The following is a 21,752-nucleotide window of genomic DNA, read 5'->3' as shown; positions in this document are numbered from 1 at the left end:
CCTCTTTCAATAAACCATTCATCACAAACCTCTCAGCTTCCGCCTGCTTCTGGGTCCAGTCAAAATCGAATCGTGACAAATAAAATATGGATAATACTTCAAGTTTTGAGCATGGAGAGCAGCAAATCAATGGTGCATTTTATACATAGGTAAAAGGGTTTTCCTGATTTGTGGGGTCAATTAGGGGGTTGCGTATAATACGTGAGAGCGTATTATACACCAGAAAGGGTAAACTAAGATAAATTTGTTTTGCGTAAGTAAAATAGCCAAGGTAAGGGTCAAATCCCTACAATAATCTGAATTATATATTTTTGTGATTTTGATTAGATTAGATTTGCATTGATTTTGGGCCCGCCGCTGACATGGTTGCTTGTGACGCAACTCCGACCGGCATATGGCTTAGGTTTTCTATCGCTTCCAACGCTAATTTCATAAATTCTATCAACTACAAATGTTTTTGGAGGAAAATATGGTGCTTTATGGAGATTGCAGCTCGCGGGCAGAAGTTTATCATTAAGAAAGAACTCTGATTCACTAAATATGCACGGTGGTGAGAGGATGTCATTAATCGGATGGTGATTTTGTGTACTGTATACGCCAAACTTGTGCGCAGAGTAAGGATATTTCTATGCATGTATAAATAAGGCCTATGTCTCGACGTGACATAAAGAGTGCATTTGCAGTGTTTAAAAAAATACACACTTTTTAATCAGACACTGCATGCAGAAGGCATGACCAAGGGGTGGCCGGATTACAGTAATTACCTCCAGTTAGCAATAAAAGTTTAAAAGAAGGTATTGGACAGCTTTGTGGAATAAACAAGGATAAAGGGTAAGTGTAAAGAAGGGGTTCGAACATGCACCGCTATAAGAAGAGATGGCATTGGGGGAGTGAGAATTACCACATACTTGCCCAGTACTTCGGGACCAACGCGGAATTATTAGCATTTCTGTCTGACGGTGTTAAGTTCATTTTGATTTTTAACTGACTGTACATTCCAAAAAATATAACATCAAACTGCGAGCAATGGCTAAGATCAGCTTGTTTACTGTGAATGTTCATGCAATGCATGTGTCGTGCGCGTTCACATTTGTGAGGGGCGTGGGGTGAGGGGCGTGGGTTTGGTCAGACACGAGGGGCGAGGGGGGGGAGGGAGTAGAGTGAGGCTCCATTCAAATCTTGCTAGCAGCTTGAAAACTGCAAACTCTCTCTTTAAGTTTAATACTGCACTGGGAGCTCGTATATAACTTGCCGGAAGTACTTCACACTTGAATTCTTCCGAGAGACTCTACACCCCTCTACATGAGTCAGTGATGCAACAGAGTTCAGCGCTAAGTGGTATCTGCCGGTTTCAGTAATCCAAATTGAATACCTTTTTAAGGTTACTTATATATGTTATATCACCCTTTCCCATGAAGTGGACAAGTGTCTGAACATGTTACAGGAAATTTTACATGTTACTGTACATTTAAATGTGACAAATGAGACATAAATCAGATCCGGATGAAACAGTTTGGCAGTACAACTTCTGATCCTGCCTTCCCAAAGCAAATTCTGTTAAATTGGTTAAATTTAAAAAATATTTATATTTGTCCATTATAAACAATAGCTATATTTTTCAGTGTGGATAATTTTAACATCAATGTGTGGTTTCTGACCAAAATGTCATGGCAGCATCCTTGGTGTAATGTATTCCACCCCAAGAAAATCCAGAAAACTTTACAAAAAAAACAGACAACCAATTTTTAGGAAGTCAGAATACAATTGATGGTGTCAGGGGATATAACAGCATTTTAACAATTACACAACAGCACTAGGCTTGCTGGGAAATATTCTGACAGCGACGCCATGTTTTTTACGATGACATCATCACTGTCGTCATCATGGTGGGCCTGTCAAGAGGATTTCCCAGCGTGCATAGCGACGTTGTATTGTTGTTTAAATGATGTTTTAAGTCAGTTCATCCCCTAACACAGGGGTGGGCAAACGTTTTGGCTCAGGGGCCACATTGACTTTGAAAATTTGACAGGCGGGCCAAGCTAGATGCTTACATAAAAAAAATTAACAAACAAAAAAAATAAATAACGAAAAAAAAGACATTGTCGTGTTCATACTTTGATTTACTTTTAATGGGAACGGTGTTGTTTTGTTGATCACCGTTTTTGCCAGTGCATCAAAGCCTGGTGTTAGTTTTGTTGTGGCAATTCTCAGAACACGTCTGAAGTGTTCATCAATCAGCTGGGATCTGTAGGATGTTTTGCTGGTGTTCATCACACTAAAAGTCTGTTCACACACATATGTAGAGCCAAACACAACCAGCATCCTCTGTGCCATCTTCTGAATTGTTGGAAATGTGTCTGCGCTTAATGAAGCTTAAAACTCATCCAGTTTGAACTTCTCTTTTAAGACAGTATCACATTGGAGATCAATCAGTTCCATCTGCAGCTCCCGTGGCGCAATTTCAGGGTCCTGTGTGACTGAATCTTGGGTGGCAGTTTGTTAGTTAAAGGTGTTTTGCTGAGCCTGTAAGCTTGATTTTAACCGCTGAGCTGTAGCCATCAGCTCCTGTGTTGATTGGCTGCTAGCATAATCAGCATGCTTGGTAGAAAAGTGACAGGCTGACATTATATTCCTCTAAACTGCAATGGTTTACAAATTAAACATACAGCCTTTGACCGGACTTCAGTGAAAAAGTATTTAGTAGTCCATTCTATTTTAAACACTCGGCACTCACTGTCAACTTTTCTTTTCTTTGCCCCACTCATTGTTGAAGAAGGGTTCAGAGCAGTAGCAAAGTAAAAAACAGAACAGCCAAAGTCAAGTCAATGTATCACTGTACCTACTGAGCTACCAGGTGGATCCACTGGGCATTATGGGACAACCTGGTGAAACCATTGGGCATTACAGCACAACCTGGTGGAACCACTCGGCATTACAGGACTAGATCACTTTAAGGCAGTCATGATTTTGATATGATTTGGGCAATTCTGTACCATTCTTTGGCGGGCCGGATTGAAATGATCAACAGGCTGGATGTGGCCCGCGGGGCGTAGTTTTCCCACCCCTGCCCTAACACCATCAATAATTGTAATGATGTGAATGTTCATTGATCTTATGTGTTTATTCCCCCTCTGCAGCTTTTGTTGTGTCTTAACCTTTTTTCTTTCCTCTCCACCAACTGGCACCAGGAGTAACAGTGTCATCTAGACACATGACATCTCTAGCTTCCAAGATGTTCAGGAAGCCAGCTAACATGTCAATGACACATAGGAGTTGAGAAATGCTTTTGCTAAGCTGTATGCTAAATACAATCAATGGAGTGCACCATAGTAAAATATACATAATCAAATATCTAGTGTGCCGGCACGGTGGACGACTGGTTAGCACATCTGCCTCACAGTTCTGGGGACTGGGGTTAAAATCCCGGCCCCACCTGTGTGGAGTTTGCATGTTCTCCCCGTGCCTGGCTGAGTTTTCTCCGGGCACTCCGGTTTCCTCCCACATCCCAAAAACACGCTTGGTAGGTTGATTGAAGACTCTAAATTTCCAATAGGTGTGAATGTGAGTGCAAATAGTTGTTTGTTTCTATGTGTCCTGCGATTGGCTGGCGCCCAGTTCAGGGTGTACCCAGCTGGGATAGGCTCCAGCAGCCCGCCACCCTAGTGAGGATAAGCGGTAAAGAAAATGGATGAAAATATCTAGTGTCTTCAGTATTAAGAATTTTGTAATGCTGCAGTGCCAAAAATTATACACCAGAGGGCTTCACAGTCGCTCGATTATGTTTCCATATGTATTTCGATATCACGGTTTTCATCCATTGCGGGGGTGATCCGGAAACTAACCGCTGCGATAAACGAGGGACTACTGTACTGTGTATGGAAAAATCTGTTCAAATGCTTTATTGTGCTGAAGAAATTCATTAAGTCCTTATGTACATTACCGTATTTTCACGACTAAAAGGCGCACCGTATTAAAACACGCAGTCTCAGTTACGGGGTCTATTTCTGTATTTAACACATACGTAAGGCACACCGTATTATTGGGCGGAGGCATGGTAAAATATACGCTAGCTTAAAACATACGGTAGCATGCATGCACGCTAAAACAATGTTTTTAAAAGGCAGCGGGAGCAAAACTGAGTTCGGTTGCACTTTATTGAAGTATTTAACAATGTACTCACGTTATTTTTTGATCAATCCTCATCCACAAATCCATCAAAGTCCTCATGTTCTGTATCCGAAATGAACAGCTGCTTCATAAGTGTGTCTCTTCGTAGGTGCAGTTTTCGACTGCGGTCAAGTCAGCCGCCCCTAATTTTGTTCATACTAGGCATTACGGTAATAGGTCGCCAATTCGCGGCGAAAGCCACCTTCAAAATAAAAGCTTCCCAATAATACGGAGGTCTCTTCGGTTAAGGAATGCAACCAGCAAAGTTAATTTGAATCTTGAGATACATAAAAAAAAAAATTGTTTGATATCTTAGGAAAAATAAATGGTAAATGGACTGGACTTGCATAGCACTTTATCGACATCATCAGTGCCCAAAGCGCTTTACAAAGCCTCACATTCACACACATTCATAAACCAATGGGCGACTGCTGGCATGAGAGGCGTTGCCAGGCCCACTGGGAGCAAATGAGGGTTCACCGTCTTGCCAAAGGACATGTCGACATGCGGACAGTCGTAGCAGGGATTCGAACCTGTTCTACCTGCTGAGCCAGATCTGTGTGACAGACCACCAAGGAGTCCACTAAAAGAGTTTTGATGAAGATCTGATATTGTACTTCAAAATAAAAGTCTCTGAAAACTAATAAACTACATTTTTTAATGCATCTCAAGATTCAAATTAACCTTGCTGGTTTGCATTCCTTAACCGAAGAGCATTGACGTCCGCATTACTGGGAAGCTTTTATTTTGAAGGTGGCTTTCGTCGTGACTTGGCGACTTATTACCGTAATGCTGAGTATGAACAACATTAAGGGCGGCTGGCTTGATTGCTACTGAGTGGAGGCAGTCATTTTCGGGGGTCCTTAGCCAAACCGATGTTTTGCACAATGCACATACCCGCGCTATATACCTACTGGGGGCGTGCCTTTAGCGTCCTCCTTCACGCTCACCCTTCCCCCTTTACGTCCGCATGCTGTCCTCAGCCACGTCCGCTTTTCCTCTGTATAAGCAGCGTGTCGGCAGGAAATGCTCCCAGTCAGTCAAGCGGAGCGCTCATCACACAACATTTATAGATTTTGGAACCCGGTGCACACATAAGGCGCGTCGCATTATAATGCGCCCCGTCCATTTTGGAGAAAATCTAAGAATTTTAAGTGCGCCTTATGGTCCTGAAAATACGGTACTTATTTTCTCACCAGATGAAGTAGATTTTTTTTATCTCAAGTATATTTAAGAAAGTTGATCAGGTTCTCCTAATATTTTAAAGCAGTTTTAAAAGTAGACCAATGCATTTCAGACAAGCAGTCTGGATCCAAACTGAGGCAATTAAGTTATATTCCATTTACTGAACACAATGTGGCCAATGATGTTGAACAGAGAGAAACTCTGCCCACACCAATAAAAGCGAAGCAAAGACCCCGCTCTTCCCCCACGCAATCAACAAACAAAAGAACAGTTGGACAAAGGAATAAGAAATTGCAATCGATAAAAAAATGTACATATGAAGTGAAAAGGGGAGTTTTGTCTGAGAGCATGGGCAGAGTGAAGGCTAGGAGACCGTGCGCTGCTTTACCTTGTCTGTGGTCCTGTTAAGCATCCAATGCTTCAGACCATTGAAAAAGGCCAATGAAATGTCACACAAATGCACAACTACACATTTCATTGATGTTTGTGTTTTTGGTTCTAAAAGCACTGAAACAAAAACTTTCATGGTACCAAAGTGCATGAATAAGCATTGACATTATAGATGGAGAATTTAAGCACAATATAGTCAATAACAAAAACAAGAGCATAGACAAAATTATGTACTGTATGTATGAAGCCACAAACACTCACTAAATTGATAAGTTGATAAACTTGCTACATTTCTGTGTCTTTATACGAGGGATTGGCAACTTTTTTTTGTTCTTTTATTCATGTTAAAAAGGTATACGAGAATCTCTCTTTGAACGTTCTCAACTGCACATAGGATGTATTTCATCTTCCCATTGACCAACATATTGTTGTTCTTTAGACAGTAAACTAGTTGAGACTGAATCAGCAGCGTGCCCATCCCAAATGTAAATATATAAATAAGTGTATGCAGGAATCATATTTTTTTTGATCGCATGGTGTCGTTGCAAATAGAGCGGTGCGACATGGCCAAAAATTGATATTCCGATACAGTTAACTTTATATCCCAACAACAATATATATCCCGATATGGTATTTTTCCTTGAAATTACATGAAATTAACAGCAATTTTCTGTGGGCTTTTCTCTGTTCATTTATAAAATACATAATTTATGTAGGTCACACAATAAAGAAATAAATATCAATAAAGATAAAATAAAACAAATATCCAGTGGCCAAATACACACCACTGAAAATATTTAGCAGCATAACATTTTTTCAAGAAATGCAGAAAGTGAAAATAATTTAAATAAAGCCAACACGGTATGCCTACCATTTACGTATCATTTTATCACACAGCTCTACTTCCAAATATGTAATTATGTGTTCCAAGGCAGATAGAAAAAGAAAATAGAAATAATGGATTACTTACCGCAACTTTGCTCCCAGTTATCTGCATGCAGCAATCAGCGGAGAAGGTTAATGTGCAAAAAGACACAAACAGCACAGTCATAAGTAGGCCAGACAATTTCTCGTTGAGGCATGAGCGTGAACTTGTGATGTTACATAGTCTATCATACACGATACAGCTAAGAATTGGTTTAATACATTTGACAAGACAACAGTTTTACTATTAGAAGCACATCCAAAAGAAAATGTCTGTTTTGTAGCTACAAATTTCCAGATGTTTCAGGTGTTAATAAAACAGGCAGGTGAAAAAAATTAATCATGCAAACTATTTTAGCTTTTCTTCCCCATTGCCAATTTATTCCTTAGAATGTCTGTATAGTAATTACATGGCAACAACTATGGAAATGATGAAGTCATATTTTTAGCTCATCTGTTAAAAATACAGATCCATTAACTAAAATGAATGGTGGAGGGTGCCGCTGCCCTAACATCAATCAGGCATCATTAGTGATTAAACCAGTGTGTCAGAGCACTCGGGAGGATAGTCACCAGGCAACAAGTTCTCACCAGAATTAAGTGCTAAATTATATAAAATGTAAGCCGCTACATTACGGTCAAGGCTTTGGTAACGTGGTACAAAATGAACATTGGGTATGTAAAGCCCTTATGTTCTTTACGTGCTACCTGTCATGTTGCTGGAAACCGAATAGCTAAATTAATCCTGAGTGCCATCAATCATCTGACCTCGCATTGGACCACTTATCACATGATGCAACCATAACTATTAAGATGTTCTTTTATTCTTCTTTTCGAGTTCAGTGAGGCACCAGCATGTCATGTACAGTCTTAAATAGTCACTTTTTTTTTCCTGAACACTCCTGCAACAGCAAGTGTGTAATTACTTTTGGGGCAAACTGAGTCCAAAGTATTTCTGTGTCAAGTGCAGAACATTAGCATATCATGCACTGCCTTGGTTAAAGAAGCATAACCATTCCAGCGATATCAAATTGCACTTGTCCACAAATTGCATTTTGTGTCCGATTTCTCCCTTGATGTCAGCATGGCACAGCAGTATGTCATGCAGTGTCCTTATTAAAGAAGGTTACTTCCGTGACTATTAATGAGACCAAGTGTGCCATTCACACATCACATTTGGTGCTCTGTCTGACTCTTCCATTATTCTTCCTGAGTTTGTTGAGGTACAGCACCATATCATGTCTGGTCTTGATTAAAGAACAACAACCATTTCAGCAATGTCTAAGAATGACTGCACTTTGACTATCAACCTGTCAAGCATGCAGATATTTATCGATTCCTTCCATACTTCAACCATTTGAGATGGTGCATTTGTCTCAAGATTTCTGTGCGATGCGGGACCGAAAAAATAAAAATAAAATGAAAGAGCCAGTCAGCTTCATACGGAAAATATATTTGTAGTAATTACCTACAACACTAGCCACAGAAACAACAAAATGTAGTGTATTTAACTTCTGCTTGCCTATCTGCCAGGTCCGGAGATTTATGATGAGATTATTTTTCATCAAGAATCTCTCTTGAGGACAACGTGGTGGTTCGGCACAGGCTCGTCTTATTTTGGTGGGTTTATTTCCTGCACCACACTGCTTGTTGTTTGCTTTATAGTTTCGGGCTGGGCTGGGCTGCTTCTGGAGGGACAATCATTCTTGCGCATCTGCAACCAATCCGCAATCAAGTGGGTTTAAAGATCTGGCGGATCGACGAACGGGCGCCAGATGATTCCCGCTTCCACGAGGGGCACTTCGGCCTACACGCCTGTTTTCTGTGTAACCATTTTGTCTGAGAATTCCCAGTTTGATTCCTTGTCTTTCTCCACCAGTTCCTCTCAAACTTCTCATCAGAGTCCTTCGCCCAGCCTGGCTCCGCATTGTCTCCTCAAGTCTCTCTTCTCCTCAACAGACCCAAGAACCCCCTCGGCCCTCGTAATCAGCTTTCCTGCCTCGCCCCTGCAACCCACCCAATTGCTGCTCGCCATGTGATGCTCCTGAACTCTGTGCACGTAATCTCCCCTGATATATTAAACGAAACATCCACTCTAACCATGCGTCTCCTGTTCGCTTTTGGGTCCACATCCGCAGCAATAAAGATGCCCATTACACAGCAAGCAGATATACGATGTATCTGTTGATAATGATGGTTGGTGGCCCTAGTTTCACTGCGGTTTGGGTGTCCTTCCACCAGACAACTGCATTCCAATGAAGAATTTCTCTGCGGAAATGCATATTGATTACATATCATTGTGGAACACGCTGTGACTTTTTCCTTTTACCTCTGTCGTTGTCCTATTTTCTTGCCCTTTTACTTTCTCTCTTATTCGTTGCGCCTCGTCTAATCTTATTTCCCATATCTTTTAATGAGACTGTTCTCTTCGCCTTCCAAGACTTTACAGTTGCCGTGAAGTCAATTTCACACGGGCCGCCACCTGGTGTGTGACATAGTGGTTTTTAATCAGTCTTTGGATGCACCCCTCTCCACCATAAGACTTTAACACATCAGGAATGTTTGATGCTGACTAGACATACTGTATGTGGCTCACAATCTTTTCCACAGTTGGTGCCACACAAACGTACAAAAAATAAGAGTCAAAGATATATAGAGAGTATAGAGTCAAAGATGCTCAGATCCTACAATAAACAGACACTATCTTCAGAATGCACACAGAACAGAGCAAGTCCAACATAGTGTGTATTTGATGGCAACATAGTATTTTAGGATGGATTGGTATTACAGTGGAACTTCTAAGGTCAAATAATTCATTCTGGAATGCAGGTAAAATCCCAATTTGTTGGGAAGATAAGGTCTTGTGCGATATTTTGACGCTTTGCATGATGTCACATATGACGGCAGTTCGATGACCCAAGTTTTAAATCAGAAGACATTGGGGGCATGGATTTTATCTGCAAATTTGGTCAAAATTCCCTGCTGAACTGAGATCTTGTGAGATATTCCAAGGTCTTGTATGATACTCTCATGGCATTGAATCGATCACAACTTGCAACTTGACTTTTCGCCTCTAATCCGAGCAGGCTTCATCAGTTCATGCAAGGCAAGGTAGGACAGAACTAGCCTTGTATAACAGTGGTTTGAACTGCAAAGTTTTTAATTTAGAACAGTTTACTGGAGAGTAGTGATTCTCAACCAGTGTGCCGGGGTACATTAGTGTGCCGTGAGCGCTCTTCAGGTGTTTCGTGGGAAATTATAACATTTTATGTAATTGCTCAAAAAAATTACAAGAAATGTATCTTTTTCATTTATTTATGCCAGTGAGGCATAGTGACAGACCGAACAAATAAATATTATTCTATTAGATGCCAGGAAGTACATACAGTAATTAATGTATCCACTTTTTGTGACTTTTTTTTTTGTTGGTGTGCCGTGAGATTTTTCAATTTGGCTCCATAAATGTTGGAAATCATTGGTTTAGAGGAATGTTTTTTTTTTGTTTTTTTTCAATAGAATGTTGGTTGAACTAAAAGGTGAAATGACAACGGCATTGAAATAAAGCCAAGAAAAAGCAAAACCTGTAGAACTAATCCCATGATACACTCTGAATTGAGGTTTTGAGAGACTGTCTGAGTAAGGGCTGGCTTAATGTCAGTTGATTTTTCAAAGTTATGCATTTTTTAGAATTTTGGGTCGAATCCCGAAATGGAATAACCGGAGCAACATAAAAGTAAAAATGTGCAGAATATTGAATTAATCCTGTAATGTTTTATGAACTGAGCTCTTGTGAGATACTCTGAGATTTTGCCTGATGGTGGTTGTAATTCCAAAGTCTGCAATTAAGTGAATTTTGAGGCATTTTATTTCCCAAAATTGTACGACCTATCCTCAACAGAAAGCCAAAAAAAACACGCATAAATTGTTTGAATCTCATGGAACTAAGCTTCTGTGATGTACTATTCTTGGTAATGTTGAACTCCAAAGTTTTGTGTGACTTTAGAGGCATGTTTTTTCCAGAAAATTATTTTACAAATTATAGAGCTTCAACCTTGTAGGTGCCACTGTATCGATGTATCATGTTGAGGAAAATGATATTTGAACGGAAGCACATTAAGAATGTTGAACTTTTCTGTTAACAAGACCAAAAGCGCCAAATTGAATAAATAAATTACATCTAAAATTAAATGCCATTAAGTATTTAATTAGTATTTAATTAGTTGTGTATTTAACAATTTCAATATTCATGTTTATTTCAATATGAATTTGTTTATTTCAATATTTACTTAATATTTCAATACATTTATAAATTATTTAATTATGCAAGTATTTATTCAATTATTTCAAAATGTATTTATTATGCCAATATCTGTTTCGTTATTTTAATATTTATTTTACTATTCATTTGTTTAAATTTGTGGCAGTGGGCGGGACAAGTGCTGAGCCAGCCCCAACCAATAGCTTTTACCAGCATGAGCTCTTGCGTCCGTTAATCACATTTTAGGAAAAGTCATGGTTTTAACAGTCAATACAGAGGCCAGTAAATTTCATGCACTTCATGCATGAGTTATTAACAGACATTTTAGACCTCGCAGAAAATATACACGCAAGAATATCAGACCCAGAGCATATGACGTGCAAAGCAGATTGAAGTTCTTAGGAGTTATTCCCGTTCTCTGACCAAGATATTGACTAGAATGTGCTTGCAAACTTAGAGGAAGTTCTCCAGCGTTTCTCCCGTACTAGGCCACAACACACACATGGACCACAGCGTCTGGCTTTTGACATTACCCACGGCCGTTGTAGAACATAAGCGCCCGGTGTGGGGAATCAAGTAAAATTGCTGAGCGATTTGGAGTTTCAAAGACAGCAATCAGATGGTGCATGAAACATCCTGGCCCATGTATTAACCATGGCTCTTCCTAAAATGTCTGATTAACTCACAGAGGAGCTCATAGAGGAGAAACCAACTGTTTGGAGCTGGATTAGCACTAGTCCCACCCAATGCCCATCCACTGAGTTTGATGGGAGAGAATGACAGATTGAAATGTTTAAATAAATACATAGTCAAATAAAATCAATATTGAAAAAAAATAACTATATATTGAAATAAATAAATACTGAAATAATTTAATACTTCTTAAAATATTTTAATTATTGAATTATATATATATATATATATATATATATATTTTGGGACTCTTGGTCTTCCATAATCATGCACCTCAAGCATCTTACGTGCAGCAGAGTTTTAAATTTGTCATTACAAAAAAAGAGAAAGGACATAACAGGATAACAGGAAATGTGGCAGTTTGGTGAAAATTAAAAAGACAGGGGACAATGAAAGCAGGTGGAAGACATGTCCATGCAAAGTTGATGGTCAAGGATGTCCATAAGACACACCTCAGCAAAGCAGAGTTAGATTCTGTTCTATAGAAACCGATCTCATGTTCAAAAAAAAGCTATTCTTTTATGTCGAGGATGTTATTTGCAAGACTCTTGCAGAGAAGTGAGAAGTGTTTCTCAACCTTGCCTGGTGATAAAAAGGCAGCCATTTGTGACGGGGAGGAGAAAGGAGTATTACCACAACTTTGGAAGACATTTTTACATGAGTAAACAAAATAATCTGTCCTTCTCAACATTAGATTAATGTTTTAGGCCACATTTATAGGCGCTACCGCAATGGTATACTGTACATTTTATAAAGGGTTAGTTTTGTATGCAGAAATGTGTACAACATCTGCATTAATGGAAAGGTTAAGGCCATGCAATACTTTTAGATGTGTATTTTTCTATGAGTAGATCGATGTAAACCTCCCCCTCTGTGCATTTTAATTCTGTATTCACTGGGTGATCATTTGAAGCCAAATAGATGCCAAGGTATAAGAATTGAAATTGGGACATTGGGAAAATACTGTATGTCTCTTCAGTTACAGCAATTAAAAAAAAAAAAGACTGGCAGATTTTATCAGGACATTAAAAACCATCAAAAACAGAGGAAAATACAAAAACAGAAAGAACCAAAACCAAGCTGTAATCCCATTAAGCAAATAAAAACACCAAGCGCCACATCAAACCAACACACCAAAATTCCTGCATTAATCATTTGTTTCACATTTCCATAAGCAATATTTACCCTAAAATGCCCAACAGGCAGGGTTTGTTGTCATAGGATGAATAAGATTACCACTATCAGACGGTTATTACAATATTCTCAACAGATCATCTGCGTTCACTCGTTTCACTCTCTTGGTCTCATTTTGAAAATGTTTTTATTATTAATCATCATTAATACATAAAATGGGGTTGTTCTTGTGGCAAGATCCCTTGTCTATTTTATTCAGACCAAGGTTTGATTTTTTTTTTTTTTTTAAATGCATATCAAGCCAAAAAGTCCTCCCCTCGTTTTGTCGCAAACATGATTTCTGGATCTAATTTTACCATCGCACCCATAAAAGGGAATAGAGAATATAGTCACTTGAACAAAGGCTACACTTTTCATTGCCAGAGGGCAGCCCTGTGGCACTCAATGATATGTCAACACTGACATTCAACCATCCGCTCTTCTTCACGTCCTAATGATAGTAATAGCAGAGTTCTGAGACAAGATGTTTTCTGCTCATGTCTTTTGACTCCACACATTATGTTGTCGAGTTGAATAATGCATAATGGGCCCGGTGAGAAATTCAATGATTTGGGAAAAAAATCATCATTATCAATAATGCCGTTTAATTACCATAACAATGAGGAGGCAAATAAATTATGATGCTTCACAGGTCCAGGAAACTAGTGGAGGAATAATAAAAACAATCAGTCTTTCCTAGATTATTGTTGATGAGTCACTAAGATTACGTTCTTGGAATGCATAATGCAAAACAAGTATTGCACAAATAGTGTTTATTTACTCAACTAGAGATGACTGTAGATGGGGGAGGCATGGAAAAATGTTAAACGATAGGCAGATCGAAGTTTAAAACAGAATAAAACTTTTATGAAGAAATGTAGTAAAAAGCAAACTAAACAAACAAAACATTGTGGGGCAATCTACTGAAACATTAATAGTGTTGAAAAGACGCTGTCTCCACGTAACAAGATGTTTTGCAACTCGTTTGCAAGATTTCACAAACTAATCTGACACTGTTTATGTGCTTTCGTTTGGTTAGCAAAATAGTTTAAATGTTTTCATGAGCAAAAGACTTGAAATGGGCTCAGCAGTTAACTAATGCCTGTGTGAACTCCAGCATCTATGAGCAGTGTTAAATATTTTGTTGTTTTTTTGGATTGTTTTGTTTTGTTTTTAATTTCCTGATGGGGAAAAGAAGAGTCTATTTGAGGGAGACATTTATTGGTCTTGAGTGGAGTAAATATGCTATCATTATTATTATTACATTAATTTCACAAAATTAGGTACTGTAGACCCAAATTTACATTTAACATCATAACTGTTAATAATGTGGACTCACATTAACACCTACGGGCAATTTAGAGTCTTCAATGAACCTACCATGCATGTTTTTGGGATGCGGGAGGAAACCTCTAAATTGCCCGTAGGTGTGATTGTGGTTGCGAATGGTTGTTTGTTTGTTTGCATGTGCCCTGCGATTGGCTGGCAACCAGTTCAGGGTGTACCCTGCCTCCTGCCCGATGATAGCTGGGATAGGCTCCAGCACGCCCGCAACCCTAGTGAGAAGAAGCGGCTCAGAAAATGGATGGATGCTGGAGCTGCTTTTTTTGTGCTGCTTTTTATTGCAAGAGAGCTGTTTGACCCACAAATCCATTTGCAACTTTTACAAGTACCAAACGATAAGTGAATTTAGCACCAAGAAAACATCCATGCAAGTCCGCGTCAACCCGAAAACCATTTTGCATGCAAGCAAATAGCTAGAAAAGCGCTGACCATCCACCTGACAGTGAGTGAGTAAGTGAGTGAGTGAGTGAATGAGTGAGTGAGTGAATGAGTGAGTGCCTACTAGGGGGGGGGAACGGTTCACAAAATCCACGGTTCAGTTCTTATCTCGGTTATGTGGTCACAGTTTTGGGTTCGGTACACGTTGACTTTTAGGAAAATCAATTATGTCTTATATACCGTTGGAGGTTTGTTTCAGCACTATTAATTATCTATGAAATATGTCCAAACTTTTTTCATACCCTGCAATGCTGCCGCAGAGCCAGAGAAGTGCTAAAAAAAAAAAAAAATCACTTTTGGATGAACTTTTAGGTGCTGGGAAATGTGGTTTTCCAAGATCACGACGCATTGACGACACAAAAAGGCATCGTTACTACCCAGAATTCAACACTGGCTGTGGACAGTCAAAAGACGTAATTGGATGCATTCTTAAATATCCTCCGAGCGCGCTCTGCTACAGTCCGTACCGTTTGGAAACGCAGGGCAATGTTGGAATGTGCACTCTCAGAGTAAAGTTAGGGCGTCAGATTGAATTTCCAAATGCACCTTAGCGGCGACAAACTACTTCGCCACATTAGTAAATGAGGGGAAAAAAATAGTTGTCTACGAACCGAACGGGACACATGCGGACCAAACCGAAACAGTTGAACGGAACCGTTTTGACGGCTTTCAAAAATTGTTCCACCCCTTGTGCCTACAATTACCCAGTAATGGTGGTTGCAGCATGATGGGAACAAAATGATAGGGGTGTGAAGGCGTGGGGGATAATTCAGACGGCAATCAGAATATTCAGAGGTGTGAAGTGTGAAAAGTGTAGCAACGACGTAAGTGCAAGCAAGCCATACTGCAAAAGCAAAGAAATCAAGGCTGAACTCATTCTGGAGATTCACGAGGAGAGTCATCACGACACTTCAGCACAGCATAATTTCATTGGGTAAGCACACTTTACTTTGAAAGAGAAAAATTGACTTGACTTGACTTACAGATTTGGCAGTGGCTGAGATGTACTGGACCACCATCTCCCGTTTGGTACTTAAGTCCTTCCCACGAAGCGGTGCCTTTCGCTCTTCATTCAGATTCATGTCCTCCTAGACAGTAGATGAACAGGAAGACAGTGAGTGACATTTAACAAAATGGCGAAGACGACAGAACACATTAAAAGCACCACCTTTAAAGAGGACGTTGACAAAGAGTCTTCACTTATGTATTAGCTAAGCTTTGTAAGACAATAGAGCAAAGAATTAAGGAATTACTGACAATCAATCTGATCAAATCCCTCCATCAATTTTCTATAGGCCTACCACTTATACTTATTATGGTCACAGGTGAGATGAGCCTATCAGAGCTGACTTTGGGGTACACCCTGGACTGGTCGACAGCCAATCGCTGGGCACATATGTAAAAAGAACAATTCATACTTTCAAATTTATGGACAATTTGAGAGTCGGAAATGAACCTAACATGCCCGTTTTGAAGGAAGCCGGAGTACCTGGAGAAAACCCACGCAATCATGAGGAGAAAATGCAAACTCCACAAAGGAAACGCCAGAGCCGAGATTCAAAGACTAAACCTAAGAACTGAGATGTAGACGTGCTAACCGCTAGTCAACAGTATCCATCCATCCATTTTCCGTACTGCCTGATCAAATTCAGTGGAATAAATCCATGATTTTTTTCAGGGAACTACAGCTATGCTCACACTGCAAGGCATGATGCCCAATTTGGATTCTTTTGTTAAATAGGATCTTTTTATGTAGTCGTTTACATTACAAAAACAAATGAAACTTCTATTGGGAACGGAATGCATCTGTGAAGTGACATGCATGCGTACAAAACACGGCATCACGTTGCGCATGCGCACAACACACAAAGAGCAGTGTTTAAATATTGCCGCCTGTGCTGACGCATTTGTGGCAATTTCAAGGATTTTGTGCAACCAAAGCCGACATTTTCTTATCCATCAGTTCGAAAGGATCTCCTTTTCACCACTGACTGTTTTTTGCTCCTCCATCCGCCATTGCTTTTGTCATGTCTTTTTTTGTCAAACACGTGACATTTGTTGCCTTTTGATGTGGTATAGGTCAGCTGACCGTGTCCTGCACATCCATATTGCACTCACAAAATTGGAATTGTATTGTTCACATTGACATGAAAAACATCAGATTACAGCCTACTACTCACATATACCAAGTACTGATGAAAATCAAATATTGTTTAAAAACAAATTTAACATTTTCTTGAACATGGCATAGTGAGGAAACAATATGTGAACCCTTTGGAATTTCTTAAATATGGGGATAAATTTGTCATAAATTGTGGTCCGATCATCATCTCAATTGCAAGAATAAACAAACAGTCTGCTTACACTTACACCATACAAACAATTATGTTTTCATATTTGTATTGAAAATAAACATTCATAGAACGGGGAGGAAAAAGTAAGAGAACCTCTAAGCTAAAGATTATCCAAGAGCTAATCAATCCGGTGTAAGCCAACCTGTATATTCAATTAGAAAAGATTGGAAGTGTGGCTTAAAGCTGCTCTGCCCACTAAAAAACACACCAGGTTAGAATTGTCTCCTATCATTGCCTGATCGCTACCATGGCTCGCTCAAAAGAGCTACAATTAAGAATTGTTGACTTGTATAAAGCTGGAAACGGTTACAAAAGTATATCTAAAACTCCTTATGCTCATCAGCCCACAGTTAGACAAATTGTCTATAAATGGAAAAAGTTCAGCACTGTTGCTTCTCTTCCAAGGTGTGGCTGTCCTACAGTATAAAGATGACTGCAAGAGCACTTTGCATAATGCTCAACATAAAGGTAAAAAGGTAAAAATAACCCCAGAGTGTCAGCTGAAGACTTACAGGCATCAGTGGCACATGCCAAAATCTCTGTTGACAAATCTACCTAAAATAAAATATTTAAAAAGTATGGGGTTCTTGGTAGAACACCAAAGAGGATGTCGTTGCTGTCTAAAAAAAAAAAAAACATTGCTGCACATTAGAAGTTTGCTAAGTTGAATTGTTTGGGAGAAACAGACAAACCTATAGCACCATAGCTAAGCGACGAGTGTAAGTACGTTTACTAGCGGCCGACCCAAAAGGAAATTTTACGCACAACGGTGCATTGTTTTATTCCGAGACAAGACCACAACAATATTGAGGCAATTTTAATACTGTGATATGGTGATATTGCAAGTACTGTGACTTCCTATTGAGTAGACATTCTATTATAAACAAAGACATTGACATCTTTACAAATTTATATGACAGTTAAGTTAAAATATGACGTGAACTGTTATCTTCGCAATTTCACTCTAAATCGGTTTAAGATATCGGCATAAATGTCACACACAAAACAACTAGTTTCATTTTAGCTACCACTCTTGAATAAGATCATGTCCTTCCAAAGTTGAATTCATGAATTTCTCTTATATGTATCTTTCTTGGTGCCCCAAGGTAGAGCGAGAAGAGCGGACAAAACGGCATTATTAATTAATCCTTGAGTAAATAAATGTTGCAAGGCTATATTAAATGTACAAACTCAAGGAAAGGACACACCAAACAAATTGAATTAAGCCTTGATCGGCAGTGTGTGTGCAATATTGAGGGGCATCACTGTATCTTTGTGCTACTTTCATACTGCATCACAAAAGATGTCTTTCATGAGAAAAGCAACGGCGGATGGAGCAAAGGCCGAGCAGAGGACTAATAGCTACAGAATGACATGGTGATTAGAATGGAAGGGGATGTTTGTAAGAAGCACTCACTCTCAAAAATAAATGTCTTTGTTTCAGCAGAATAAAAAAACACATTCAAGCTCCTTCTGGCAAGTAAGGGAACATATGCAGAGCCTTGCTGCCCTCTACTGGTAAGTGAAGAATATCTTACACTTTTTGCTTGAGCTTATCTCATTCAAGACTGACACCAAATCACTAAATCTGCTTAGAATGTATTCATTCATTCATTTATTATGAATTGAGAATGAGACAATATTACATAATGAAAGTAATGTCTTAGCAAAAGGTATTTTCAAGGAATTATATTGTTCCTTTGTCAATCATGTTCACACTGCTTCCAAATGGAATACAAATTTTAAGAGCTCTGGTCGTGAACAATAGGGCAGTCATTGTTAGAGTGGTTGTTACAGACATTATGTTGGTTCACTTGCCAGCATATAGTCAGTTCCGACTCAGTGAGATTGTCAGTATGAATGGTTGTCGCTCTCTATATGCGAGTGACTGGCAACCAGTTCAGGATGGACGGCCTTTCGCCCGAAGACAACTGGGCAAGCACCCCGTGACCCTGAACAGGAGAAGCAGGACAGAAAATGGATGACTGTATGACTTTAGAGTACCTTATTGTGTTTAAAGATGTCTGTCTATATTTGCTTTTTAATTCTGTGGTCACAAAATAAATTCTTGTGAACCAGAATCAAAATAAAATGCTGAAAATCACACAGTCAAAAGAAAACACTACAACATAAAACTAAAATGTTGAAAACAATTTGAAAAGCAATCATCCTTCAGGTGCCTTTTGGCAAATTCCAGGCAGAATGCCATGTGCCTTTTCCTAAGGAGTGGCTTCCGTCTGGTCACTCTACCATACAGACCTGATTGATGGAGTGCTGCAGAGATGTTTATCGTTCTGGAAGGTTCCCTTCTCTCCACAGAGTGACCATTGGGTTTTTGGTCACTTCGCTGACTCAGGCCCTTCTGGCCAGATTGCTCAGTTTAGACAGGGAGCGAGCTCTAGGAAGAGTCCTGGTGGTTCGGAACTTCTTCAATTTACAGATGATGGAGGCCACTGTGCTCATTGGAACCTTCAAAGCAGAAGAAAATGTTCTGTACCTCGAGACAATCCTGTCTCAGAGGTCTCCAGACAATTCCTTTGAATTCATGCTTGGTTTGTGCTCTGACATGCACTGTCATCTGTGGGACCTTACAGGTAGACAGGTGTGTGGCTTTCCAAATCATGTCCAATCAGCTGAATTTACTACAGGTGGACTCCAATTAAGCTGTAGGAACCTCGAAAGGATGATCAGTGGAAACATGATGCACCTGCAGCGGCACGGAGATGACTGGTTAGAGTGTCGGCCTCACAGTTCTGAGGACCCGGGTTCAATCCCCGGCCCTGCCTGTGTGGAGTTTGCATGTTCTCCCCGTGCATGCGTGGGTTTTCCCTGGGCACTCCGGTTTCCTCCCACATCCCAAAAACATGCATTAATTGGGGACTCTAAAAACTCTAAATTGCGATTGGTTGGCAACCAGTTCAGGGTGTACCCCGCCTCCTGCCCGATGACAGCTGGGATAGGCTCCAGCACGGCCGCGACCCTAGTGAGGAGAAGCGGCTCAGAAAATGGACGGATGGATGGATGTGATTTATTTGTATACATTTGCAAAAATAAAAAAATAAAAACATTGTCATTATGGGTTGTTGTGTGTAGAATTTTGAGGAAAAAAATGAATGTATTCCATTTTGGAATGAGGCTGCAACAAAACAAAATGTCAAAAAAGTGAAGCGCTGTGAATACTTTCCGGATGCACTGTATTTGCTACCCATTTGCTAATGAATTTAACTACCATAATTTCTTGTGTAAAATGGACATTTTTCTCCCCCAAAATTTGTCAAAAGTGAATACAGCGCATTGTACATAGGTAAATTTAAAAAAAATTTACCAGTACCTACGGATTGTGAAAAAGGTGTACTTTAATTCCAATATGATATGTAAAGTCTAATGCAGGAGTCACCAACATGGTGCCCATGTGCACTAAGTAGCCTCCAAGAACCCTATGAGTAGCCTGTTCTCAAAGTAGCTCACAACTAATGGGACATAGTGATTTTCCAGGAATGTTATAGAAGTGATCATTTGAGAATGTAAACACTATCAGAGATAGAAATAAAGTGTTGCATATTGACGTATCTGTCAACAAACATCAAATGGTTTTTATGTGCAAGTTTTAACTTGACTTCCCGTTTTAAGCTTGTAGCTTTGTATTTTGAAGGGTATGGACAGGAACTCAGCATTTTGGCACGAAAAGTAACTTCACACGGCACCGGTGATTATATTTTTTTTATTATTTATTTATTTTTAATGGATGGAACAAAAAGCTCTAAAACCATGATTCCATTCGTTACCGACCAATGTGGCACAAGGTTAGTGTTTGTGATACTGTGAGACAGCGTTTATGTGAATTTTGTCCAAATTCATTGTGATTAATGTTAACGTTATGTTGAGCTTTTTTTTCTCCCAATTATTGGCTCCGTGTAATATCGTGGGACAAACTGTCGTGCTTATTTGTGCATGTTGCATGATTTAAAAAAATGGTAAAAGGGAGTAATCGATCAGGCTATGGACATTAGCTTTGAAATTAGCAAGTTCTTACCTCTTCCGTGACTTTCTGGGGGCTCAGGGCAGATAAGGATGAATCTAAATCAGGCTCATTGTAATCAGAGTCCGAATATCCCTGGCCAGTCCACGTTTCAGGGAAGTGGACCGTGATATGGTCGCCATTTCACCGTGGGCCTTCGAACGTTCGACGCGACGAGCGTTACAAGCCGTTTGTTGTCGTAGCGTCATCCCTTTCTTTTTCGGGAAAAGGCGTTTTTTGCGAAAACTCTGTTTTCGAGTATTTATCCATATTTTTTCGCACAAACTTGTCGATCACCGTCTCTCTCTCTCTCAACCACGCTGAAAATGTTGGAGTTGATTGTTCAATTGTTCAATTTTCCCATTTGTGATTACTGATTACTAAACCTCTTGGACTGGTGTCAGCTACAGTTCGGACATCCAAGCTCAGTAAGGGGCATTTTCAGTGGATTTAATGTGCATTTTGACGAGGGGCTCTGGAGTCCTGCTGCGCTCATCCTGGAAAAAGACTGAGTGTCGACACACACACGACACTTTTGAAGTCAGTAATGGTGGATGACGTTTAAATGCATCTCAGCCTCTCCTGTAGTTCTGCTATCAAAGAATAACTTCACCTCACCCACAGTTTTACCTTTCTGTCTCCTCTATTTTAATTTCTTCATTCATTTCCTCAGAACCCCTTCATGACCAGTCAGTCATAAGATTTAATTTAGGCTGTGTGCTATTTAGGCTTCAAAAACACACTGTGTGAGAGGCAAAGCACTTTCCCTGAAGGAAAAAAAATATTTTCACTTTCTCCAGGTCATTAG

The 21,752-nt window shown here is 39.6% G+C and overlaps 1 protein-coding gene across 9 annotated transcripts in view; it reads right to left on the bottom strand.

Moving 5' to 3' along the window:
• diaph2 (diaphanous-related formin 2) overlaps nucleotides 1-21,752 on the bottom strand; it is a 563,702-nt gene that overhangs the window by 505,975 nt on the left and 35,975 nt on the right. For 7 of the 9 annotated variants that reach the window (XM_061787877.1, XM_061787869.1, XM_061787876.1 and 4 more), the window contains 2 exons: nucleotides 15,556-15,660; nucleotides 6,713-6,733 (listed from right to left, as the gene is read on the bottom strand). In XM_061787877.1, coding sequence (XP_061643861.1) covers nucleotides 6,713-6,733; nucleotides 15,556-15,660 — 126 coding nt within the window. Of the gene's footprint in view, nucleotides 1-6,712; nucleotides 6,734-15,555; nucleotides 15,661-19,185; nucleotides 19,707-21,752 lie in introns of those variants that run through there. The other 2 variants (XM_061787878.1, XM_061787872.1) reach the window with 2 other exon arrangements.

This window comes from Phyllopteryx taeniolatus, chromosome 10 (genome assembly GCF_024500385.1).
Source record: "Phyllopteryx taeniolatus isolate TA_2022b chromosome 10, UOR_Ptae_1.2, whole genome shotgun sequence".
NCBI lineage: Eukaryota > Metazoa > Chordata > Actinopteri > Syngnathiformes > Syngnathidae > Phyllopteryx > Phyllopteryx taeniolatus.
Note: the sequence above shows the minus strand (reverse complement) of the source record. Positions and strands in the feature narration are given on the sequence as shown.